General features: G+C 49.2%; 2 protein-coding genes across 3 annotated transcripts in view; one reads left to right on the top strand and one right to left on the bottom strand.

The window, feature by feature from the left end:
* The window catches only part of ILRUN (inflammation and lipid regulator with UBA-like and NBR1-like domains), a 26970-nt gene extending 12919 nt beyond the window's left edge, over positions 1-14051 (bottom strand). The window contains exons 1-2 of the mRNA XM_072355779.1: positions 13727-14051; positions 2664-2818 (exon numbers count right to left, since the gene is read on the bottom strand). Of these exons, the coding sequence (XP_072211880.1) occupies positions 2664-2818; positions 13727-13884 (313 nt within the window). The 5' untranslated portion in view covers positions 13885-14051. The remainder of the gene's footprint in view (positions 1-2663; positions 2819-13726) is intronic.
* Positions 14050-17879, top strand: SNRPC (small nuclear ribonucleoprotein polypeptide C). Of its 2 annotated transcripts, none has more exons than XM_072355778.1 (6): positions 14050-14723; positions 14824-14866; positions 15204-15312; positions 16330-16419; positions 16960-17064; positions 17521-17879. In XM_072355778.1, the coding sequence occupies exons 1-6, from the start codon at positions 14716-14718 to the stop codon at positions 17643-17645; spliced, it is 480 nt and encodes a 159-aa protein (XP_072211879.1). In that variant the 5' UTR covers positions 14050-14715; the 3' UTR covers positions 17646-17879. The 2 variants fall into 2 exon arrangements, with proteins under 2 accessions (XP_072211879.1, XP_072211878.1); XM_072355777.1 differs by having other exon boundaries at positions 14596-14723; positions 16327-16419.
* Positions 17880-17924: the final 45 nt, after the last annotated feature.

Here is a 17924-nt window from a genome sequence, read left to right as displayed (position 1 = left end):
GATGAAACACTCATTAAAACAGCTGTGCAACTGTCAAACAGTTAAAGGAACCCCAAGGTATATTTATCACAGCCAGCAGTGGATGCAGAAGAATACAGTTTTCAGATAAGGTTTAACTGGTCCACTTTGTGACCAGCAGGCAAAAATCACATCAGTACTGAGATAATCTCTAGCTCTTCTTTATGCAGGAGAATCCTCAAAGTCACAGTGCAGCAGCTGCAAAAGGAAAAACCCATAACTGACATTCATTTCATACTACAGGCAAAGACGTGAGACATCATTTGTCTTGTCCTCATTTCTGCCTTTCTATGTGTAGCTCCTGAGGTTTTCAACAACAAAATATACGTTATTAACTGAAAGTGCTGGAAGCATTTTCTTCCAGGCATTCGCTCCTTCCTCAGCCTGTTAGTCTCGAGAGGAACTCATACTCTGAATTATAATGGAAGAGCTGGTGCTGTTTTTCAAAGGGATTTGTACCCCTTCCTGCACCAGCTCTTCTCTCAGCCTTGCAAAACGGTGCAAAATTGCACCACTGTAGGAAACAGTTAACCAAAGGAACCACCAAGAAGCTTGGAACCCCTCAAAGTCTACTCTGAGGCCAGAGTGGTGGATGCTGATCTGACCTCAGTTTACCTCCAGGAGCACCATGCAAAGAATGCAGAACAGCCTGTCTGCTAATTCAATCCCTGAGGATGCTTCATGGAAGACATGGCAAGGAATGGCTTTATAGCAGAATCCTTATTTACGGAACTCTCAATCTAGCAAGTAAATAAAGATGTGAACTAATAACATTGGATATTCAGAGTGGACTGCACTGCTCAGCCTTTCCTCATGCAGGAGATGCTCCATACCCTTTGAACATCTTTGTCGCCCTCCACTGGGCTCTTTCTAGGAGATCCCAATGATTTTTAGAACCGGGGAGCCCAAAACTAGGCACAGTGATGCTTTGTACAACAAAGCACCCCAGGCCTTCTTGGCCACAAGAGCAAACTGCTCCTCCCCTGCAGGGCAGTCCCTGACCTGTACTCATACATCCAGTTATTCCTCCCCAGGTGCAAGACTCCACACTTGTTCTTGTGGAACCTCATCACGTTCCTCTCTGCCCACCCCTCCAGTCCATCCAGGTCTCACTGAATGGCAGCACAGCCATCTGATGTGCCAGCCACTCCTCCCAGCTCTGCACCATCAGCAAACTTGCTGAGGGTGGACTCTAACCCTTCATCCAGGTCACTGATGAAGATGATTATGTCATTCTATTTCAGTACACTCATCTGTCAGGAGATGATGAATTGCAGTAACTGTTCTGCATGCAGAGCCAGCAGCAGCTGGGGGTAGAGTGGGGAGAAGAAATAAATCTTAAATCCTGCTGGTCTTTTAGCACTGCTTCTATTATACAGCCTGGTCTTTGAGCATTATCCTGGAAGATATCAGAGCAGGGCATTGGTTTTTAATAGCACAAAAACCTGACTGAATCTGGCTTCTTGCTTGCATGCCTAAATCTGACAGCCTCCCAGAGCTGTGCTTGTCATACCCATGAGACACCGAGTGCTTGGGTGACACATGCCTCAGGTATTTCTTGTTCTAGGACTGAAGTCATTTAATCAAGGGCTCCTGTAGAGCTGTTAAAAACCTTGGCTTTACTTCAGTTATCTACCTAACAAGCAGATATTATCTAGGAACACCATAGTCTTTTGATATTATATCTTAATTAAACCTTAAAATGGTTTTAATATGCTTTGGTTCTGCCTAAACTGTAGTCACAACACAGTATGTGGAGGTGCATTTAACTAAAACATGCCTCAACAGCACGGTTTTAACAAGACTTGGCCTCCAGCACCAGGATTCAAGCACAGATGTACTCTTAACAAGTTGGGCTTTAACCCACACAGAAGCCAAAACAAATTCTGGCCTCGCCAGGAGCTCATGAGTCAAGATGAAATTAAGATTTTTAATAGGGTTTTAGTCTTTGTTACACTTCAGCATCTAACACAGTGGGTATATAGCACTGAGCACTGCAGTCACTGCCAAGACACTTGCACGGCTGTCTGTTACTCATGATGATTCATGGTATTACACCTTGTTGTGCTATCATCCTTCACAAAAGTGCAAGCAGGTCAATTAAATTCAGACACACGGGTTAAACATTCATGCAACATCCTGTCATTGCAACAGTCAAAGACAAGGTATTCCCCTCTGCATCCTCAGATCTGTCTGCATCCCTAAAGATTAAGTGCTGTGTTTTGCCTAGTCTCACTGCATGACCTCACTGCATGAGGCATCTACCTCTCCACTGACCTGCAGGTGGATTCCATTTGTCAAGTGAACATAAGGCTAAGGATTCACAGCCTATTTTCAGATTTAACTCCCATTACAAAAAGCAAAACAAGAGAAGTACTTCATTTTCTATTTATATGCCTCTTCCTCCAAGAGTTTCCTAGAGCTTTTGTTTCTGTGATGACAGGAGGAAGAAGAGCTCCACATCTAGCCACAAAACGTAAGTGCTGACGTAGGAAGGGGAATGCAGACAGGTCAGCAGGCGACCTCCTTCAGCAGCAGTGGCTCTAATCCAAAGTAGGTGCATGTGACCCTACTGCCTTAAGCAACATCTCCCCCATTAGACCTGCCACCCTATCACATAATGCACATTACGCAGATAGACTTACCTGTGTTTTGTATCCTCCATGTTTTTGTAAACTGGGTGTCAGGAGGGATGGACTCTCCCTCACCTATGGTGACATCTTCAACAAAGGACATGGAGGGTACGTTGATGTTTGGACTCTCAAAATCATAATAGGCTCCAATGGCGGCTTGTAGATTCCTAGAAAGCAAAAAGCAGCTTATAATCTTAAGCACAGGAGGGTCAGGTTCTGACAATTAAGTACAGATATTATCCAGATTATATTAGCTCTGCTGCTAGCATTTTCCTAAAGCTCCCATCACCATCATACGTGGAATTTCCAAGCTATCAGAAATCAACACACAGCATTTTACTCTCTGTGGATAATACTTCGGGCCTGATTCTCATTTTCTTAAGAGTCTGTAAGGCCTTTGAGCCATTAGCTCTCTCCTGAGACTGACAATAAGCTGAAATGACAGTGAGGTTAAGCGTTGTGCACAGTGTGTCAACAGAGCTGCTTCCTTACCAGCCTTGTTTCCTTGGCTAACTTCAAGGAGGCTCAAATTTGGTGTGAAAGGTCCAAAAGACCACAAGAATGGACACACTCTGGTCATTCTGAAGGCTAAAGGGAATCAGTAGCTACAGATCATAACTCAGGCTTTGCTACTTTTGAAACACGCGGTCATAAGAGCTATGAGCACTCCAAGACTATTTATTAATCATTAGGTGTATCTGGATAGCCAGGGCTCAAAGGAACTCAGAGACCATTGAGACAAGCTTTTATTCTTCCTGAATAAAAACAAATGACACTGGAAGTCTGTGATGCATTACAGACATTCAGAAAGCCACAAACGCTATTGATTCACGGTCACGGTGTAGCTGAAACCCCAACGATAATTAATCTGAAAAGAGGAACAGTCAAACAGGAAGAGGATCCGTGAGTCTCAGCTGCCATTCCACGATATGCTACTGTGCCATTATGTAAGTGTTTTGGCAAGGCATGTAATTCCTCTGTTTACGCATGTCTGGGAGGTTGTGGCCCTAATTTACATGTTGTGAGTAAGTGCTGTGAGAATGGAGATGAGTAAAATCCCTCCAGAAGCAATGGGCAAAGCAACCGCTTCTTTATTCATCAGCTCAGAGCTACTCTGCTTTTTTAAGCATGGCAGGAAAACCTTCCAGAATCAGGAATCACCACCTAAAACAAAAGGCGCCCAGGAGGAGCTGCAGTATATGGGAACGGCCATTTATTGTGTGTTAGCACTGTTTGGCGGGGTGTCATGTGTCCAAATCAAAGCCAGAAAGCCAAGGCGAAAACAAGGAAAACATTTGCAGCGTGACCCTGAGCAAAAGCAAACAGAGGGCTTGTTGGACTGCCTGCCAGCTGGAAAGAGCCTTGGAACGGTGAGCAAAGAAACTGTTCAATTCCTCCAGCGTTCAAGGAAGAAACCAAAGTAATAGCCAGACATGGAGTAACACCAGGAGTGCATGGGAGAGAAGCACCGCTCATTGCTGCTCACCCAGAGCCACCCTGCTGTAAGACTCCCACATTTACAACTCTGGATTTCAGACTAGCAGTCATTATTCAGCCCGAGGCATTTTCTGCTTAGGAGTGTCGGGGCTATATTTAAACAGACAGCTCAGTCCAATGCAGCAGGAAGGGCGCCTGCCACGTTAGCCAATAAATAGAGACAAATGCTCCGTTTTACATCACTGACCGCCTGTTGCTGATCCACCACACCACATTTACATAACTTGCAGAAGGGCTGTGCCAGGAGACTCCTGTTCAATCAAGCAGCTATTGCTACAGCCTAGAGTTCAGATTTCACTTTGATTTCTTCCTGCATTATAGCAATCCAAGGCAAAAGGTATTGTAAGAACGATACAGGACAGCAATACAGCTCTTTCTCTTCCTGATGCACTCAGATGTACCGCATGCTACGGTGCTGGAATCAGTAGAAATGACGTTTTCCTGACATTAAGAAAGAGAAAATAAAAGTTCCAAGAGGAAGGGTGCTGCTGTAACCCGCGGTAAGGCAGCCTGCACCGTGTTTTGTTTGCTTGGCTGTAAATATGCTTCAAAGGTAGTGGGCTATTTGTGCACATCGGCTCGCTGCCAACTTTCTTCCCCTCCCTGTGTCATATTTCATCGCTTGCTTTGCCATTGGGAAACAGCTCCAGCCTCTGCAGCACACGGTTGGCTTTCAACTCAAGAAGAGCACATGCTGAAGAACAGATCTGCCACCCTTCTGTGACCACAGCTCACAAAGGCACCTCCCTGCCCCCACTATTTTGATCAGCCTGCAGCCGGTTTGGTTTGGGGGGGAGCACTTGGGTGTGTTCCAATAGACAATGGCCCCTCCGCTGGAGAACTAAAAGGAAGCTTCCAGAAACCAAAGAGAAATCGAAAGTAGCAAGAACCAAAGTCAGGATGACAAAGCAAATCTGACTGAAGTTCAAGTTCTCCAACACAAGCAGCCCAAAGAGAAAGCCACTGAGCACCACGCTGCCGCTGCAGGTACTCACAGTGCTCACATTCTAGTCATTCTCTGCTTACACAACCAGCAAAGAAAGCAATGTCTCGCTGCCAGCTTTGTTTCTGCTCTTTCCAAGCAAGACAACTCAGGTATCAGTGTGAATGCAGCCCTTTGCTTGAGGGCCACGTCCAGAGGTCACAGCTGCAGAACACTCAGCCCGATTACTCACCCATTCTGCAGACTGAGTATCGTTTGTAGGACTGAATGCTGCCGTCTTTCTACTGTAAGCACAATATTTGTGGACTTCACAAAGAAAGGAGACTTTGAGGTCACAGACACGGGTCCCTGATGTTTGCCTATATATATATCTGCTGTTATTATTAGGTCTTTACCCTCGTGCCCCAGATAGAACAGCAGAGCATCAACTCCCAGGATGGGAATGAGGAGTTAAAACTAAGAGGAAGGGGTTGTCATTTGAAAGCTTCTGCTCACACATCAATGCCAGCCTGGTTTCGCTCCCAGGTGTGACTTGCACCACACTTACCCCTTTGCTCCCTGCCATGTGATATCAATTACTATTATAAACCAAACAACTTTGGAACTGTAAGATGAGTGTGCCCAACCCAGCCGTGCAATTTACATGGCTGATCTATCCTAATTACAGGGATGGCCGTACTTGTGTCTCATTCACAGCACAGCCCTCCAGGTGTCATGCTCTTCCCAATGAAGCAATTTGGCCCTTCCAAGAGGACATCAGGACTCGGCCAGGCTCACAGAGCAGGTCTGGCAGGGTTCAGCCTCGGCCTCCTGCAATCAGAAATCAGGCAGCAACAACGTGAGCCTCCTTAGCGCCAAAGCAGAGCTCTGGTTCAAGTCCTGAGAGTGAGATTTTGGAAGGAGGGAGGGGAGAAGGCAGCAAATAAAGATCGTAGCTTCATGTCATCAACCAAACCCACTCCAGCTCCGGGTACCCAGCTCCTTCCTCTCCAATCGCATCACATGTCTCAGGTAGCAAGAGTGCTCCCAGCAAGGTGCTACCCACACAGCGGGAGAAAGTCTTCAAGTCCATTCTTCTGCTCCACCGTTTGGTTTCAGGCCTCGGGAGCTAAATTAGACCAGGAGTTAAAACCTTCCCTGCTAATAGCTCTGGAGATGTCCCTTAACAACTCTTAAGTGTTTGCGAACAGGCGGGTTTATCTCCAGCCATTCTCTGCCTTCCCCGCGTTTCTTCCAGACAGCCTTTTGTTATGTTAAACCAATATATTTAGACAGTAATTACTCCCAATTAACTAGGTCACCGCGCAGGATTCAAAAAGAAAAAGGAACTCTTCCAAATCAATTCACAAAGCAGAGCACTCTTCATACAACCTAATGGTTGTGCAAGGGAGGAGCAATATACGGGTAATCGGAAATGATTATTTTTGCTTTTAATTGATTCCTCAAGACGAGAAGGAAGAAACCGAGGCACTTTGATGAATCCAAGTCGGATCAAGAGAGCCACCCGTCCTCAAACACTGCATGCAGATTTTGCTTCTGTGGGCTCCTGGCACCCTTTGCCAGCCATCTCAAGTGGCTCCTCCAGCACCGATTATCCTGAGCTGCCAGGAAAAACCAAAGGTTACCCTTCCCGTGCAATACCGATTTAGCCTTCCACTTCAAATCGCACACCAAATGCGGCACTTACATCACACACAGACTGCAACCTGAGGACATTTATTAAGTCGAGTCAAAAGCACTTTGACAAATGGATGTGGTTGCAGATGGCTGCAATGAAGTGAACACCAGGTTCTATTTCTCTCCCTCTGAGCAGCTCCCAATTCAAAGCCAGGCAACCGCATGGTGTGTGAGCACTGCACGGCCACGGCACTCACATATGGCACAATGTCTGCCGTGCCCAAAGCAGCTCAGGGGTTATCACCCAGAAAGATGTGACACAAAGGCTAAGTGATGGAGGAGCACAGTGACATCCCAGTAACACACAGCTCTGTGTAGGCGGCTCTGTACTCTTTCCATAAGTAAATCCCCAAAGTTGACAGCTCTTGCTCTCATTGCCTAAATGCAATATGCAGCGCAGCATCATAATACCCAATGAGGCATCTTTGCTTAAAAACCAAACATGCAAGAGAAGTGATGCAACAGATGGATCATTCCTTCCTCCTCAATCATGGAACTTCTTTGCAGAGTACAGGTGGAAGAGACCAAAAACATACGTGGAATGCATCCCAGTGAGGCAGGCCACTTCTTTTACCTTTACTTATCTTCTTTGGAACTGGATTGACCAAAAGAGCTTCTGCAGTAGGAAACACCTCGAAGCATTAGAGAAAGCTGAAGGGGAGATAGAATCATCACAGCACAGGGAAGGCACCTGTACCTGCACTTGGCTTCAAAGGTTTCCAATAGAGGTGACACGTGGGAATTAAGAGGAAAAGAGTCCCATGACATTTTGAAGGTCTGGAAATGATTAGCTTCCAATAAACACCGCTTCTGAAAACCACATCTGTGTATCCATTATCTTCAGTCTTGATCTCCTACACTAAACCATGAAGCTGAGAAACTAAGATGTTAGACTACCCAAAAGGAGGGAAGCTGAAAGGAACTGAACTTCCATAGCTGTAGAGGGAAGAAAAAGCCAGCTAATTCAGAGCTCATGCATTTCCCTTATATAAAGCCACAGAAAATCATTTCACTGTTTCAACTGAAAACAGCCAGTTCCAAAATACAAGCGGGATGTTCCAGGAAGGCCACAGAAACCTGCTGCACTGTGCAGAGATAGCACAAGGAGAAACAGAGAGGCCACGGCGAAGGCACACCCTTGTCAGGACTCTCCCAGCAGCCACTTCCCCTTATCAGGCTTTAAGATACAAACACAACCCAGCCGTTATCGCAGTCCCGGCTCCCAGCTGGGCTCTGCACCTTGCCTGACAGCAGCAAGCAGTCTCAGTGACAGAATCAATGCTATGGGGCAGTTCTGAGCCCCCATCCCCAGCAGCTGAACCCCCTAAAGCAGGCACAGGAGTGAAACCCTTCAGGAATGTCCCTGCAGAAGCTGCTCTCTGCTTGCTGTCACTGAAAGCAAACAGCAGCTCTTCCCGGAGCAAAGTGAGCAGGAGCTGCCAGTGCACAAGAGATTCTGTAACTGCTAATTCCTCAGCATAAACTATGTCACCAATCTATAATTGTCTGCACTAAAGTAAAGGGGGATTAAGCTACAGAAACTGCCTGAGAACAAGTTCAGGCACGTAAAGCAGCCCAGCTGGCCGGACGTTATATTGTACCCAACTCCTGCTACAGTTGTCTGACTGCAGCTCCATCCTGTAACTCGGTGCACAGCTCCATTACAGCACAGTGCAGTTTAACACCGTTTGAGGCTCACTTTTAGCTCAAAATACTCCGTCCTGGAGAAGAGTTGTTCGGTCTGTTCCTGTGCCTGTAAGGACAGCAGAGTCCATCTGTTGTTAAGAACACCACAGAGTTTAAACCTCCACCCTTCCTCTTCCTTAACACTTCATCAAAAGCCGAACGATCTTTTAAACCAGGTGCTTCACACTTCTCACTGCGCTCCCTTCAGCTGGCCGCCAGCTGCAAGCATTAATCAGACTAGTGGATTAAAACTTCAAACACGTGTTAAGTACGGAGGTGCATCAGGAACAGAAGACTTCTTCTTTTCCTCCTTCATCATCTGATAGAGGGAGAAGAGAAGCAAAGCTGTCTGAGTTCTCCCCATCACCTCCCCAACAGGTGCCCAGAGCAGCACTAACCCAAATGAGTCCCCAGGACTGCAGACCCCCTTTTCCAGACCAAACACAGAAAGCCCTGCTGTAATCAAAACAAGCAGCCATTGAAACAGCCATCTGAGCAAAGGTGTGTTGGTGCAGGGGCAGATGTGGTGAGGGATGCACAGCCCACCTCGTGTCCTCACAGTGCTGGCAAGCTCCGGGGCAGTCCAGCTTTGCACACCCTTACAATTGCTTCCTCCATGGTCTCATCCTTGGGAACGTAACTATTTGAGGGCTCAAATGAAATGATGACTGCATATGTTGTACCAGCAAGCACAAAAAAAAGCTGGCTACATTAAGCTGGGAGGAGCTGGGGAGCTTTGGGCAACACCTGGTGACCTGCTTCTACCTGAGCTGGAGCTTTTCAAACCCAAGTTCTTCTTGCCACGTGCCTGGAGGTCGCAGCAAAGCAGAGCAATCTGTTAACAACCTGAATGCAGGCGTTCGTCAAATAGAAAAGCAGAGCCTGGATATGAAGAGCAGGGGTACTACGGGGCCGCTCACAGTGGGAAACAGCCTGTGCAAACAGCTTCTGATGATGGATTTTTATGTGAAATTATGCCCAGTGTTTCACCCAGGTGCACTTTGAGGATCTGAGTAGCTCCTGCCCTCCAGCACTCCATCCCAAGTGATCACACATGCTTCCATCCACAGATCTGAGTTGTCCTGAAGTAGGATCCTAATATCTTTACTAGAAAGCAGAAGGACCCCAAGTGAAAGCAAAAGCAATTACAAACCCCTTGCTAGCTCAAACATGCCTTGGGACTTACAGTCAAGCACAGCCATTTCTGAGCAACATAGGTGGTTCATTCAACACTGAGCATCCAAAGCAGCCAGCACAGGGGGATAAAAACAGCAATTTAAGGCAATCTTAGTTGTGTTAGAAGTCAATATTCAACCTTTTCTCTGCAGTCAACAGAACACAGATTACAGCCCCATTTATCCACCAAGCCACAGAAATACGACAGCAGATGAAACCAGCCTACAGCTGTGAGACCTTCTGAGAATAAAGACAAGAGAAAGGAGACCTCTAGGAGAGATCTGCCTTGCAAAAGGCCCCGAGGAGACTTCTGCCACCAGGAGCCAGACTGAAATAGATGAGGATCTGCAGCAACAACCAAATATTGAGCTTTCTTTAAAGCACAATGGAAACCATCTCTATCTGGTTCTCCACCATGACATGCAGCATCACACCTAGCAGACCAACAGAACCCAGCTTTCTCAGTAGAAATGGAATTGTGAACAAACATGACATGTAAATCATTGGGATACACACACGTAAAAATAAACCTTCCGAATTAGGAATCCCTCTGCAGCCAACTGAGCTGCACAAAGGACGTTCAACCCAGCACCACCAGATACTCCAAACCACATTGACTTCCCCGTGGAATTGAAGAAAAAAACCCAACCATACACAGAAAGCTTCCTCTGCTCCTACACTCACACTGCTCCTTAGTGCCGATGAACAACCAGGGCTAGGCTGCCATTTAAGAGCACTTCCAACCACCCACAGACCTAGCGCTGCTCCTGCATTAAAAGCCTTGAGCAGGTATCCCAGCACAGGTCCGCTCAGCACTGAGTGCCTGACACGAAACAAGCACAGATGTTAAGAAAACAACTTCCCAAAAGGAGCTGGTGATGTAGAAGAGCCAGCCACGCCGAGCAGGACAGGCTCAGACAGGTTCCCAGCAGCACTGCGGGGAGCTGCAGTCAGCACCTACAGCTTCACCTCAGCACACAGCACTGCTGGGATCCCACTGTGTGCCCGCAGGGATATGGAGCTGCTGTTCCAGGCAGGGTGGGTTTTCATCCCAGATCTAATGGCAGCAAAACACCCTCAGCCTCCGTTCTCCTCTTGAAGAAGGAATACTTCAGCGTCAAAGCATCTGTTGGAAAAGTTCACTTTTAGTTTTACACCAAGAGCCAAAGTTCAACCTTTCACCCAAACTGCAGGACTTTGAACAGCAAACAGTGACAACAGGCAGCCCGTGCTTGCTGCTCTGTAAGAACCAGCACCCATCAGAGGGCCCTGGCAGATACACGGGGTAGGAAGACACGCAGTCAGAGCAGCCCACGGTCAGAACTCAGGGTGTAATTCCAAAGAGGTGCAGCTCTAGGAAAGTGTTTAATAAACAACAGGGAAAAAGGCAACTCAAAGCATTCAACCTGTCTTTCTTGAAGATCAAAGAGCACACTCAGAAAATACAGATGCGTGCGTTCACCTGGAGCGTTTCTGCAGCACCAACAATACAATCAGCTGGTTTCCTTGCACTGTCCCAAACCTGATAAATACTTGGGGAGCACATTGAGTGACTCCGGGTGAGCTGGAGGGGTGGGCAGGCTTTTAAAGGCTCTCCTGTGTTTCTTCACCATCTCCAAACCATTCTTTTACCTCTCCCAGCAGGGCTGCTGATCTGCTTTAGGTGTTAAACACAATTCCTAATGAATAGGCTGGAAATATCATTTCAGAACACACTGCAGCTCAGGTTACACGCTGCACCATCTCAGAGGCCCACCACGAGGAAGTAGCTTCAGGCCTGACTGTACGGTTATCAAAGAGCAAGCTGCCACATCTGTGAGCAAATGTTTTGTTTTTAATTAGCCCCTATAAAACACATCCAGTAAGGAGAGCTCAGCCACCAAACAAGTGCCCTTAGCTCTAACTGTGCCCCCCTCGCCATTTCCTGCACACCAGCATGAATTCTGACACACAGAATGAGGAAATATCACTGAAGTGCTGCAGCTTGGGTTAAAAAAAAAGGGATTTAATGGTGATAAAGAGTCTGACCCTCAATTCTACATCAAGAAATCTGTTGTGCCACTGCCTAACACCACCTTGGGCAGTGTGGATTACAGCACTGACTTGCATGGCGGGCTTCAACACAACAAAGGGAACGTGCTTGCAATAAGGGAAACGTGGCTTGGTTGAAGCTTTTTGCAACAAGAGAGAACAGGATCGGGGTATTCAGGCCCACGTTGCAGTGAGGTGGGAGCTGGGAATGGGACAGAAGCTGTACAGTACCCAGAGCTCAAGGAAGCAGCATCCTGGCACAGATACCCGAGCAGAACCAGCAGCACCTGTCAGCATGGCTAACCCGAGCATGGGCTGCTGAAAGGCTACACCCCTACAGGCTGCAAGCCCACTGCAAGAGCCATCAGCACGCAGCCCCAGCTGATCTGCCATACTGCTGTATACATTACACCAAGTTCAAAGACTGCCTTTTTTTATACACCTCCCCCCCCCGATCCAACAAGGCCAATTAACTAATCCTCATTAAAAAAAAAACTATGATGCTATCAAATTTTTAGCTGCCCAAGTTGTGAAATCGAAGTCATTTTGATCACTTAAGGCCATCCCTGGAGATGCTGAGATGTGGCACTGAGGGACAAACACTGAACTGGTTGGTTGGCCCAAGTGGTCTTGGAGGCCTTTTCTAACCCTGGTTACTCCACGATTCTTCAACTGTAACTCAAACATGTAATGTTTAACAAAAGGGCTCCGGGGTTGTGTATAAGCTACTGTTACTCCTACAGAAGCAATGCAAAACACCGTGGTTATACACAGTAACCCCACTAGTAACTACCCACCTTCTGCTCCAGTTTCCCCTCCCCACCAACATCACAGAAGAGCAAAGCCTAAGCCCCACACCACAACTAACAGAGTCACGTTGCAAAGCGATGCACGCAGCACAGGTAGCATTATTCATAATCTCAAGACCATGTGAATGAGGTAGGAAAGCATTTCCTGCCCCACACCGCTCCTCCAAAGCAAACTCCTGCAGAGAGAAGAGGCCTTATTTGACATCACATCAGCTTGCAAGGCACATGGGGTGATTTGCTATTCCCTTACTCCCTCTGCAGATGCAGATTTGCAATATTTAATATAGGGCTGCAGGAAGAGAGAAGTGAAAAGAAAAAAGTCACATCACTGTTTATCAGTTCAGCAACTCCTCCCAACTGTTGATATCCAGACTTTCAACACAGACTTCCCAGTTTCAAACTGGAATCTTCTGGAGTTGATTTCATGCTGTTAATGGGTACAATGGGTAAGCAGAGCTCGCCTCGGTATCTCCTGTTAATAATTGCCAAAACACAACGCACTGCACTTCCCTGCATCCTTTGCAGGGACGGGATGTAAACAACAAGAAGGGCACTAACCCAAATGTGAGCCAGCTGACCGGGAAGGCCATCAGAGACGGGTTTAAAGGTGCAAGCAACACTAACGAGGCACAGCCCACACTTCAGGCAGCAACACCACGATGCTCTTTCACCCTCCGGCCTTCCCCACACCGCTCTCACTCCTTTCTGTTTCTCACATTCCCCCCCATCAAACTGCAGCCTCCCCGACTGCCCGCACTTCTGCTTTTCCACGACGACCCTTCATAACGAAGTCAAAGCAGACACCCAACGCCAAGGCTCCGGACGGCCCGATGTGTGAGCAGACACGACGCCTTCCCCAAACCCCTTCCATACAACTTCCATACACAGACCGCAGCAGCTCCACGCTCAGCTCTCCACCCGCTCAGCCTTCCCTCCTCTCTCAGCCCTCTTTAACGACCCGGCCCCACGCAGCCTCCCCTACCCAAGAAGGGCCCTTTCGGATCCCCCCATCCTCTCTACGAGCCGCTGTTTAGCAGCCCGCAGCCCCTCGCTGTGGCAGCGCTCCGGGCGGGGTGGCGATGCTGGGAGCGCTGCCGGCCGCCCTCCCCACAGCGGGGCCTACGGGCCGCTCCGCCCGCCCGCCGCCCCCGAGGCCTCCCCGGCTCCCCTCGACCCCACGGCCTCAACCCCCCCCAGGCCGAGGCCTCTCCGAGTCTCCGGGCCTCACCCCCCCGTTGTCCCCCCCAGCCCCGCACCAGTTGGTCATGTCGAGGAAGAAGGCGCAGCCGGCCGGGCTGAGCTGGAAGCCGAGGAGCCGCTGGAACTCTCCGATCAGCACGTCCTTGTCGGTAGTCCCCAAACAGCTGAACTTCTGCATCAGCTCCGCGTCCAAATCCACGTCCATGCCCTCCATGGCGACGCGGGCCCCGCAGCCCCGGGGCCGCCCCGCTGCCGCCGCCGCCTCAGCGCCGCATGGGGGCGAAGGGGGAGCGCGGGCACGGCGGGGGGCGGGGGGGAGGGGGCGCGGGCGACGCCAGGCGCTGGCAGCACCGCGCACGCGCAGCTCCGCCCGGCGCACGCGCTTGTGACGTCACCGCGCCGACGTCGCCCCGCGTTCCGCGCGTGGGGGGGGAAGAGAGCGGGGCGAGGATGCAAATGAGCGCGCGGCGTACGCCTGGCGTGACGCGAGGGAGCGGCGGGGACCAATGAGAGCGCCGGAACGGGAGGCGATTTGCATAGCCCCCCAGCCGCGCCTGCCCATATATGGAGGCGAGCCGCGTGTTTATGTATGCAAATCAGTCACGTGCGGGTGGGCCGTGTGACGTCACCGGCGCAAGGGCCGCTGGGACGGCGGGCCTGGAATGTTCCTCAGCGCGCAGCTCGGGGCCGGAATCCCCCTCAAAATGGCGCCGCGCTGTGCTGTAGTTGTATAGTTATATAGTGGTGGTAACACACTGAGCGCTGAGCTCGGCGCTGCGAGTTGCGTTGGGTTGGAGCCTCCCAGCTCGGGTGGTTCCGCGATCCGGTGTTTTAGCGGCCAAACGCAGCTGTGGCAGAGCCGGGCAGTTCGCCGCTCCCAGCGCTGACGGATCGCGAAGCGCCGCGCGGCTCCGTTTGTCCCTATCGAGCCACCGTCCGGAGCGCGCCGAGCGCCTGATTGGACTTCCGGGGTCACGTGGCGGAAGGAGCCGTCGTGTCGCCGTCTGATTGCGTCACTTCCTGGCGGCGACGCGCGGGGAGGACTATGCCCAAGTGAGCGCGGTGCCGGGGCGGGAAGGCCTGGGGGGGGGGGGGGGGTCGGAGCCGCTGTAACGGGGGGTCACTAACGGGATCTTCCTCCTCCCCCCCCCAGGTTTTACTGTGACTACTGTGACACCTACCTGACACATGACTCGGTGAGTTCCAGCCTGCACCGCTGCCGTGGTAAGATGAGATAAAGGGGAGGAATGGGTGCCTGAAGTGCTGCTATGTCACTGGGAGCCATTACTCTTATCTCAGTAATACCCTCGTGTTAGTTCTCTTATGTTAGTGGGAAGCCATTGGCTCAGCATTAGCGCGGCTTCGTGCTTAGACTTGACTCTCAGTCCTACTAGTTGCATACAGGGCTGTTGTACCACCTGTCCTCTCCCTGCACACACAAACCAACCCGTTCTGTGCCTCCAAGGCAGCTCTGTCACAGTTCCTATTATCTGGGATGTGACGTTTCCTGAGCTTCAGCTTTATCTTCCTCAGCCCTCCGTGAGAAAAACTCACTGCAGTGGCCGAAAGCACAAGGAGAATGTGAAGGATTATTACCAGAAATGGATGGAGGAACAAGCCCAGAGCCTGATCGATAAAACAAGTAAGACGAATCCTTTTGTGCCCGTGGTGTGCTTTGCTTTCGCTTCTAAGTGCTTCCTTTCCTGTTTTTCTGTGCTGATTCAACGTAACTTCCCTGGTTATTGTGTGAAACACAGATGAGGATGTGACTTAAAACCTAAACTCGAGCTCTGTGCAATGGGCCCTGCAGGAGTTGTGGTGTCACTGAGGTGGTTGTGGTTACACCCACCTTTAGTGCTGCTCATCGTGTCACGCAAGGTGGCACAGCACAAAGCTAAACCCGTGACCACAGGTGTAGAGAGAAAGTCCTCTCAGGACTATATATAAACTAACACCTTTCGGGGTCAAGGGGCAGATTTTGATAGTGAAAGTGTTCTTGTTTGTTTTATTTTTCCTCCCTTACTACTGGAAGCGTGAATAAAGTTCCCTCTGTCAGTGCTGGGGATTCTTTCCCTTTAAGCTGTCTCTCAGATCTGAGCTCTTTTCACTCTGAATGGGATGAACAGAAACACCACACTAACCTTATGGCAAATTCCTTCCTTTAGTTGCTTCCAGCTGTCACATCTTTTGCCTTCTTTTTGATCAGTTCCAGTCTCTGGAATTTCTCCCTTTCACACTGGATGCTTTCCATGCTTTTTATCACCTGCCTCATCATTGGCCTCTTACACTTTCCAAGATAACACCTAACGATCCTAGGTGAAAAGTTACAGCTGCAAATCATGTGACGTATTTTCTCTGCTATCCACTACAGCTAGGTGTGTGAAATGCATCTCGGAGCTCTCTAGTCTCAGCTGGAGTAATTACTGTAATAACTGTCTTCAAGAATATCAGGTGCTTCCATCTTGACAAGCAGTGTAAACCAGGGATTTGTTCCAGAGTAAGCAAACAAATGAGTGTGCAACACGACGTTAAGTATATTCTGAATGCTTGCCGTGAGCAGGAGCGTTGGTTGGCACAGGAGCTTCCTCTGCTTAGTAACTGGCTTTTTTTCTGGGATTCTTTCTCTTTTTTTTTCTTTTTTTTTTCCCCCCCAATGTAGCGGCTGCATTTCAGCAAGGGAAAATCCCACCGACCCCATTCTCAGCGCCGCCTCCTGGAGGAGCCATGATCCCCCCACCTCCCAGCATCCGTAAGTCCGTCCTTGTGGGCTGTAATGGCAGCAGGACCTCTTGGGCACTGATCTTTGTTTCCTTGCAAAGCAAGTCCTCTTAGCTTGGAACCAAGCAAGGAAGCGTTGAGAATATTGAGAGGCTCTGAGGGATCTTCAGTTTGTTTCGCCTTCACAATGCTGAGCGCACCCATAGAACTGTGTGCTCCCTCATTGCTCGATAGCTGCTGTGTAGATAAACTCATTGAAACTCATTGGTGGGGGGTGGGTTTGTATGGTAATGTAAGATCGATAACCTTGTTTTGCACAGTGACTGTCGAACTGTTGAGATCCTTTCAAGCCGAGCCTTGGCAGTTAGTTGCATTAAATATGCAAAGTGGGAAATAATAGCTGGGCTATTCTTTGCTTCCCTATTTGCCACCTGAAGTCAAAGCTGAAACTGAAAGCAGGCGGTTGTAAAACAATCGAAGTTATCTTTATTAGAGTTTCCCGTGGGGGTGAATAGCTATTGGAAATGGCACGGTGTTAATAAAAGCATGTAACTGATCTGTGTGTGTCCAGCTGGTCCCCCACGGCCTGGCATGATGCCGGCCCCTCATATGGGTGGACCACCGATGATGCCAATGATGGGCCCACCCCCGCCAGGAATGATGCCGGTTGGACCCGGTAAGTGGGGAAACAATTCTCTGTAATCAGCACTTGGCAGCTTGTTCTGTTCTGAAGTTCCTTTACTGCTTATTGAGAGCACGTGCTGCAGAAATTATTGCTGTGCTAAATGGCAGTTCTTCTACCTCTAATCTTACAGCACGGGCTTTAATTATTTAGCAGTTCTATGACTGCAGCGCCCTCATCTTTGCACAAGAGATGCTTTTCAGCAGTAGGTGAAGTTTGGTCTTTAAAACATCTCAAATCTAAAGGAACACCCGCATGCACACCAACAGCAGTGAAGTAGATTAGCAATTATTGCGTTTCTGGTAGATAATGTTCTTGTAAGTGTTTCTTTGGAGCACGGGATGTGGGCAGTAAATGCAGGAAGATGGAAGCTGAGGTCTGGGGGGAAAGCCTGCAAGTTGTGCTCAGCTGCTGATCCAAAGAGCTTCCCTCTGATGTTTCCTCTTGTAGCTCCAGGGATGAGGCCCCCCATGGGAGGACACATGCCAATGATGCCGGGGCCACCAATGATGAGGCCGCCCTCCAGACCCATGATGGTGCCAACCAGGCCGGGAATGACCCGTCCGGACAGATAAAGGCATGGAAGCCCTACAGTTCTTTTCATATTAAGATCTTCCATGTGCTGAAATGCCGTAGTGCGACATCCCAAGGGTTTTATATGCCAACAGTGTGTAGATGAGATCCGCTCTGATTTCAGATCGCAGACGGTTCGACTCAGATGCTCGGAGCGATGCTTCTGTCGCTGCTCTGCTTTTTGGTTTGTTTCCCCTGTTGAAATAAAACATTGGAGCTGGTTTATGTATGGAAAACCTTGCAGAGATTCTGTGCCTGGCTGGTTGTTGCTCCTCGTTGCA

This window comes from Excalfactoria chinensis, chromosome 23 (genome assembly GCF_039878825.1).
Source record: "Excalfactoria chinensis isolate bCotChi1 chromosome 23, bCotChi1.hap2, whole genome shotgun sequence".
NCBI lineage: Eukaryota > Metazoa > Chordata > Aves > Galliformes > Phasianidae > Excalfactoria > Excalfactoria chinensis.
This window is presented reverse-complemented; position numbering and strand designations above follow the sequence as displayed.

Bases quoted from the DNA above. Each gene is read 5' to 3' on its own strand.
- SNRPC (XM_072355777.1), top strand. The intron at 14,867-15,203 runs GTGAGTTCCAGC...TATCTTCCTCAG, and splicing joins CCTACCTGACACATGACTCG to CCCTCCGTGAGAAAAACTCA. The intron at 17,065-17,520 runs GTAAGTGGGGAA...TTCCTCTTGTAG, and splicing joins AATGATGCCGGTTGGACCCG to CTCCAGGGATGAGGCCCCCC.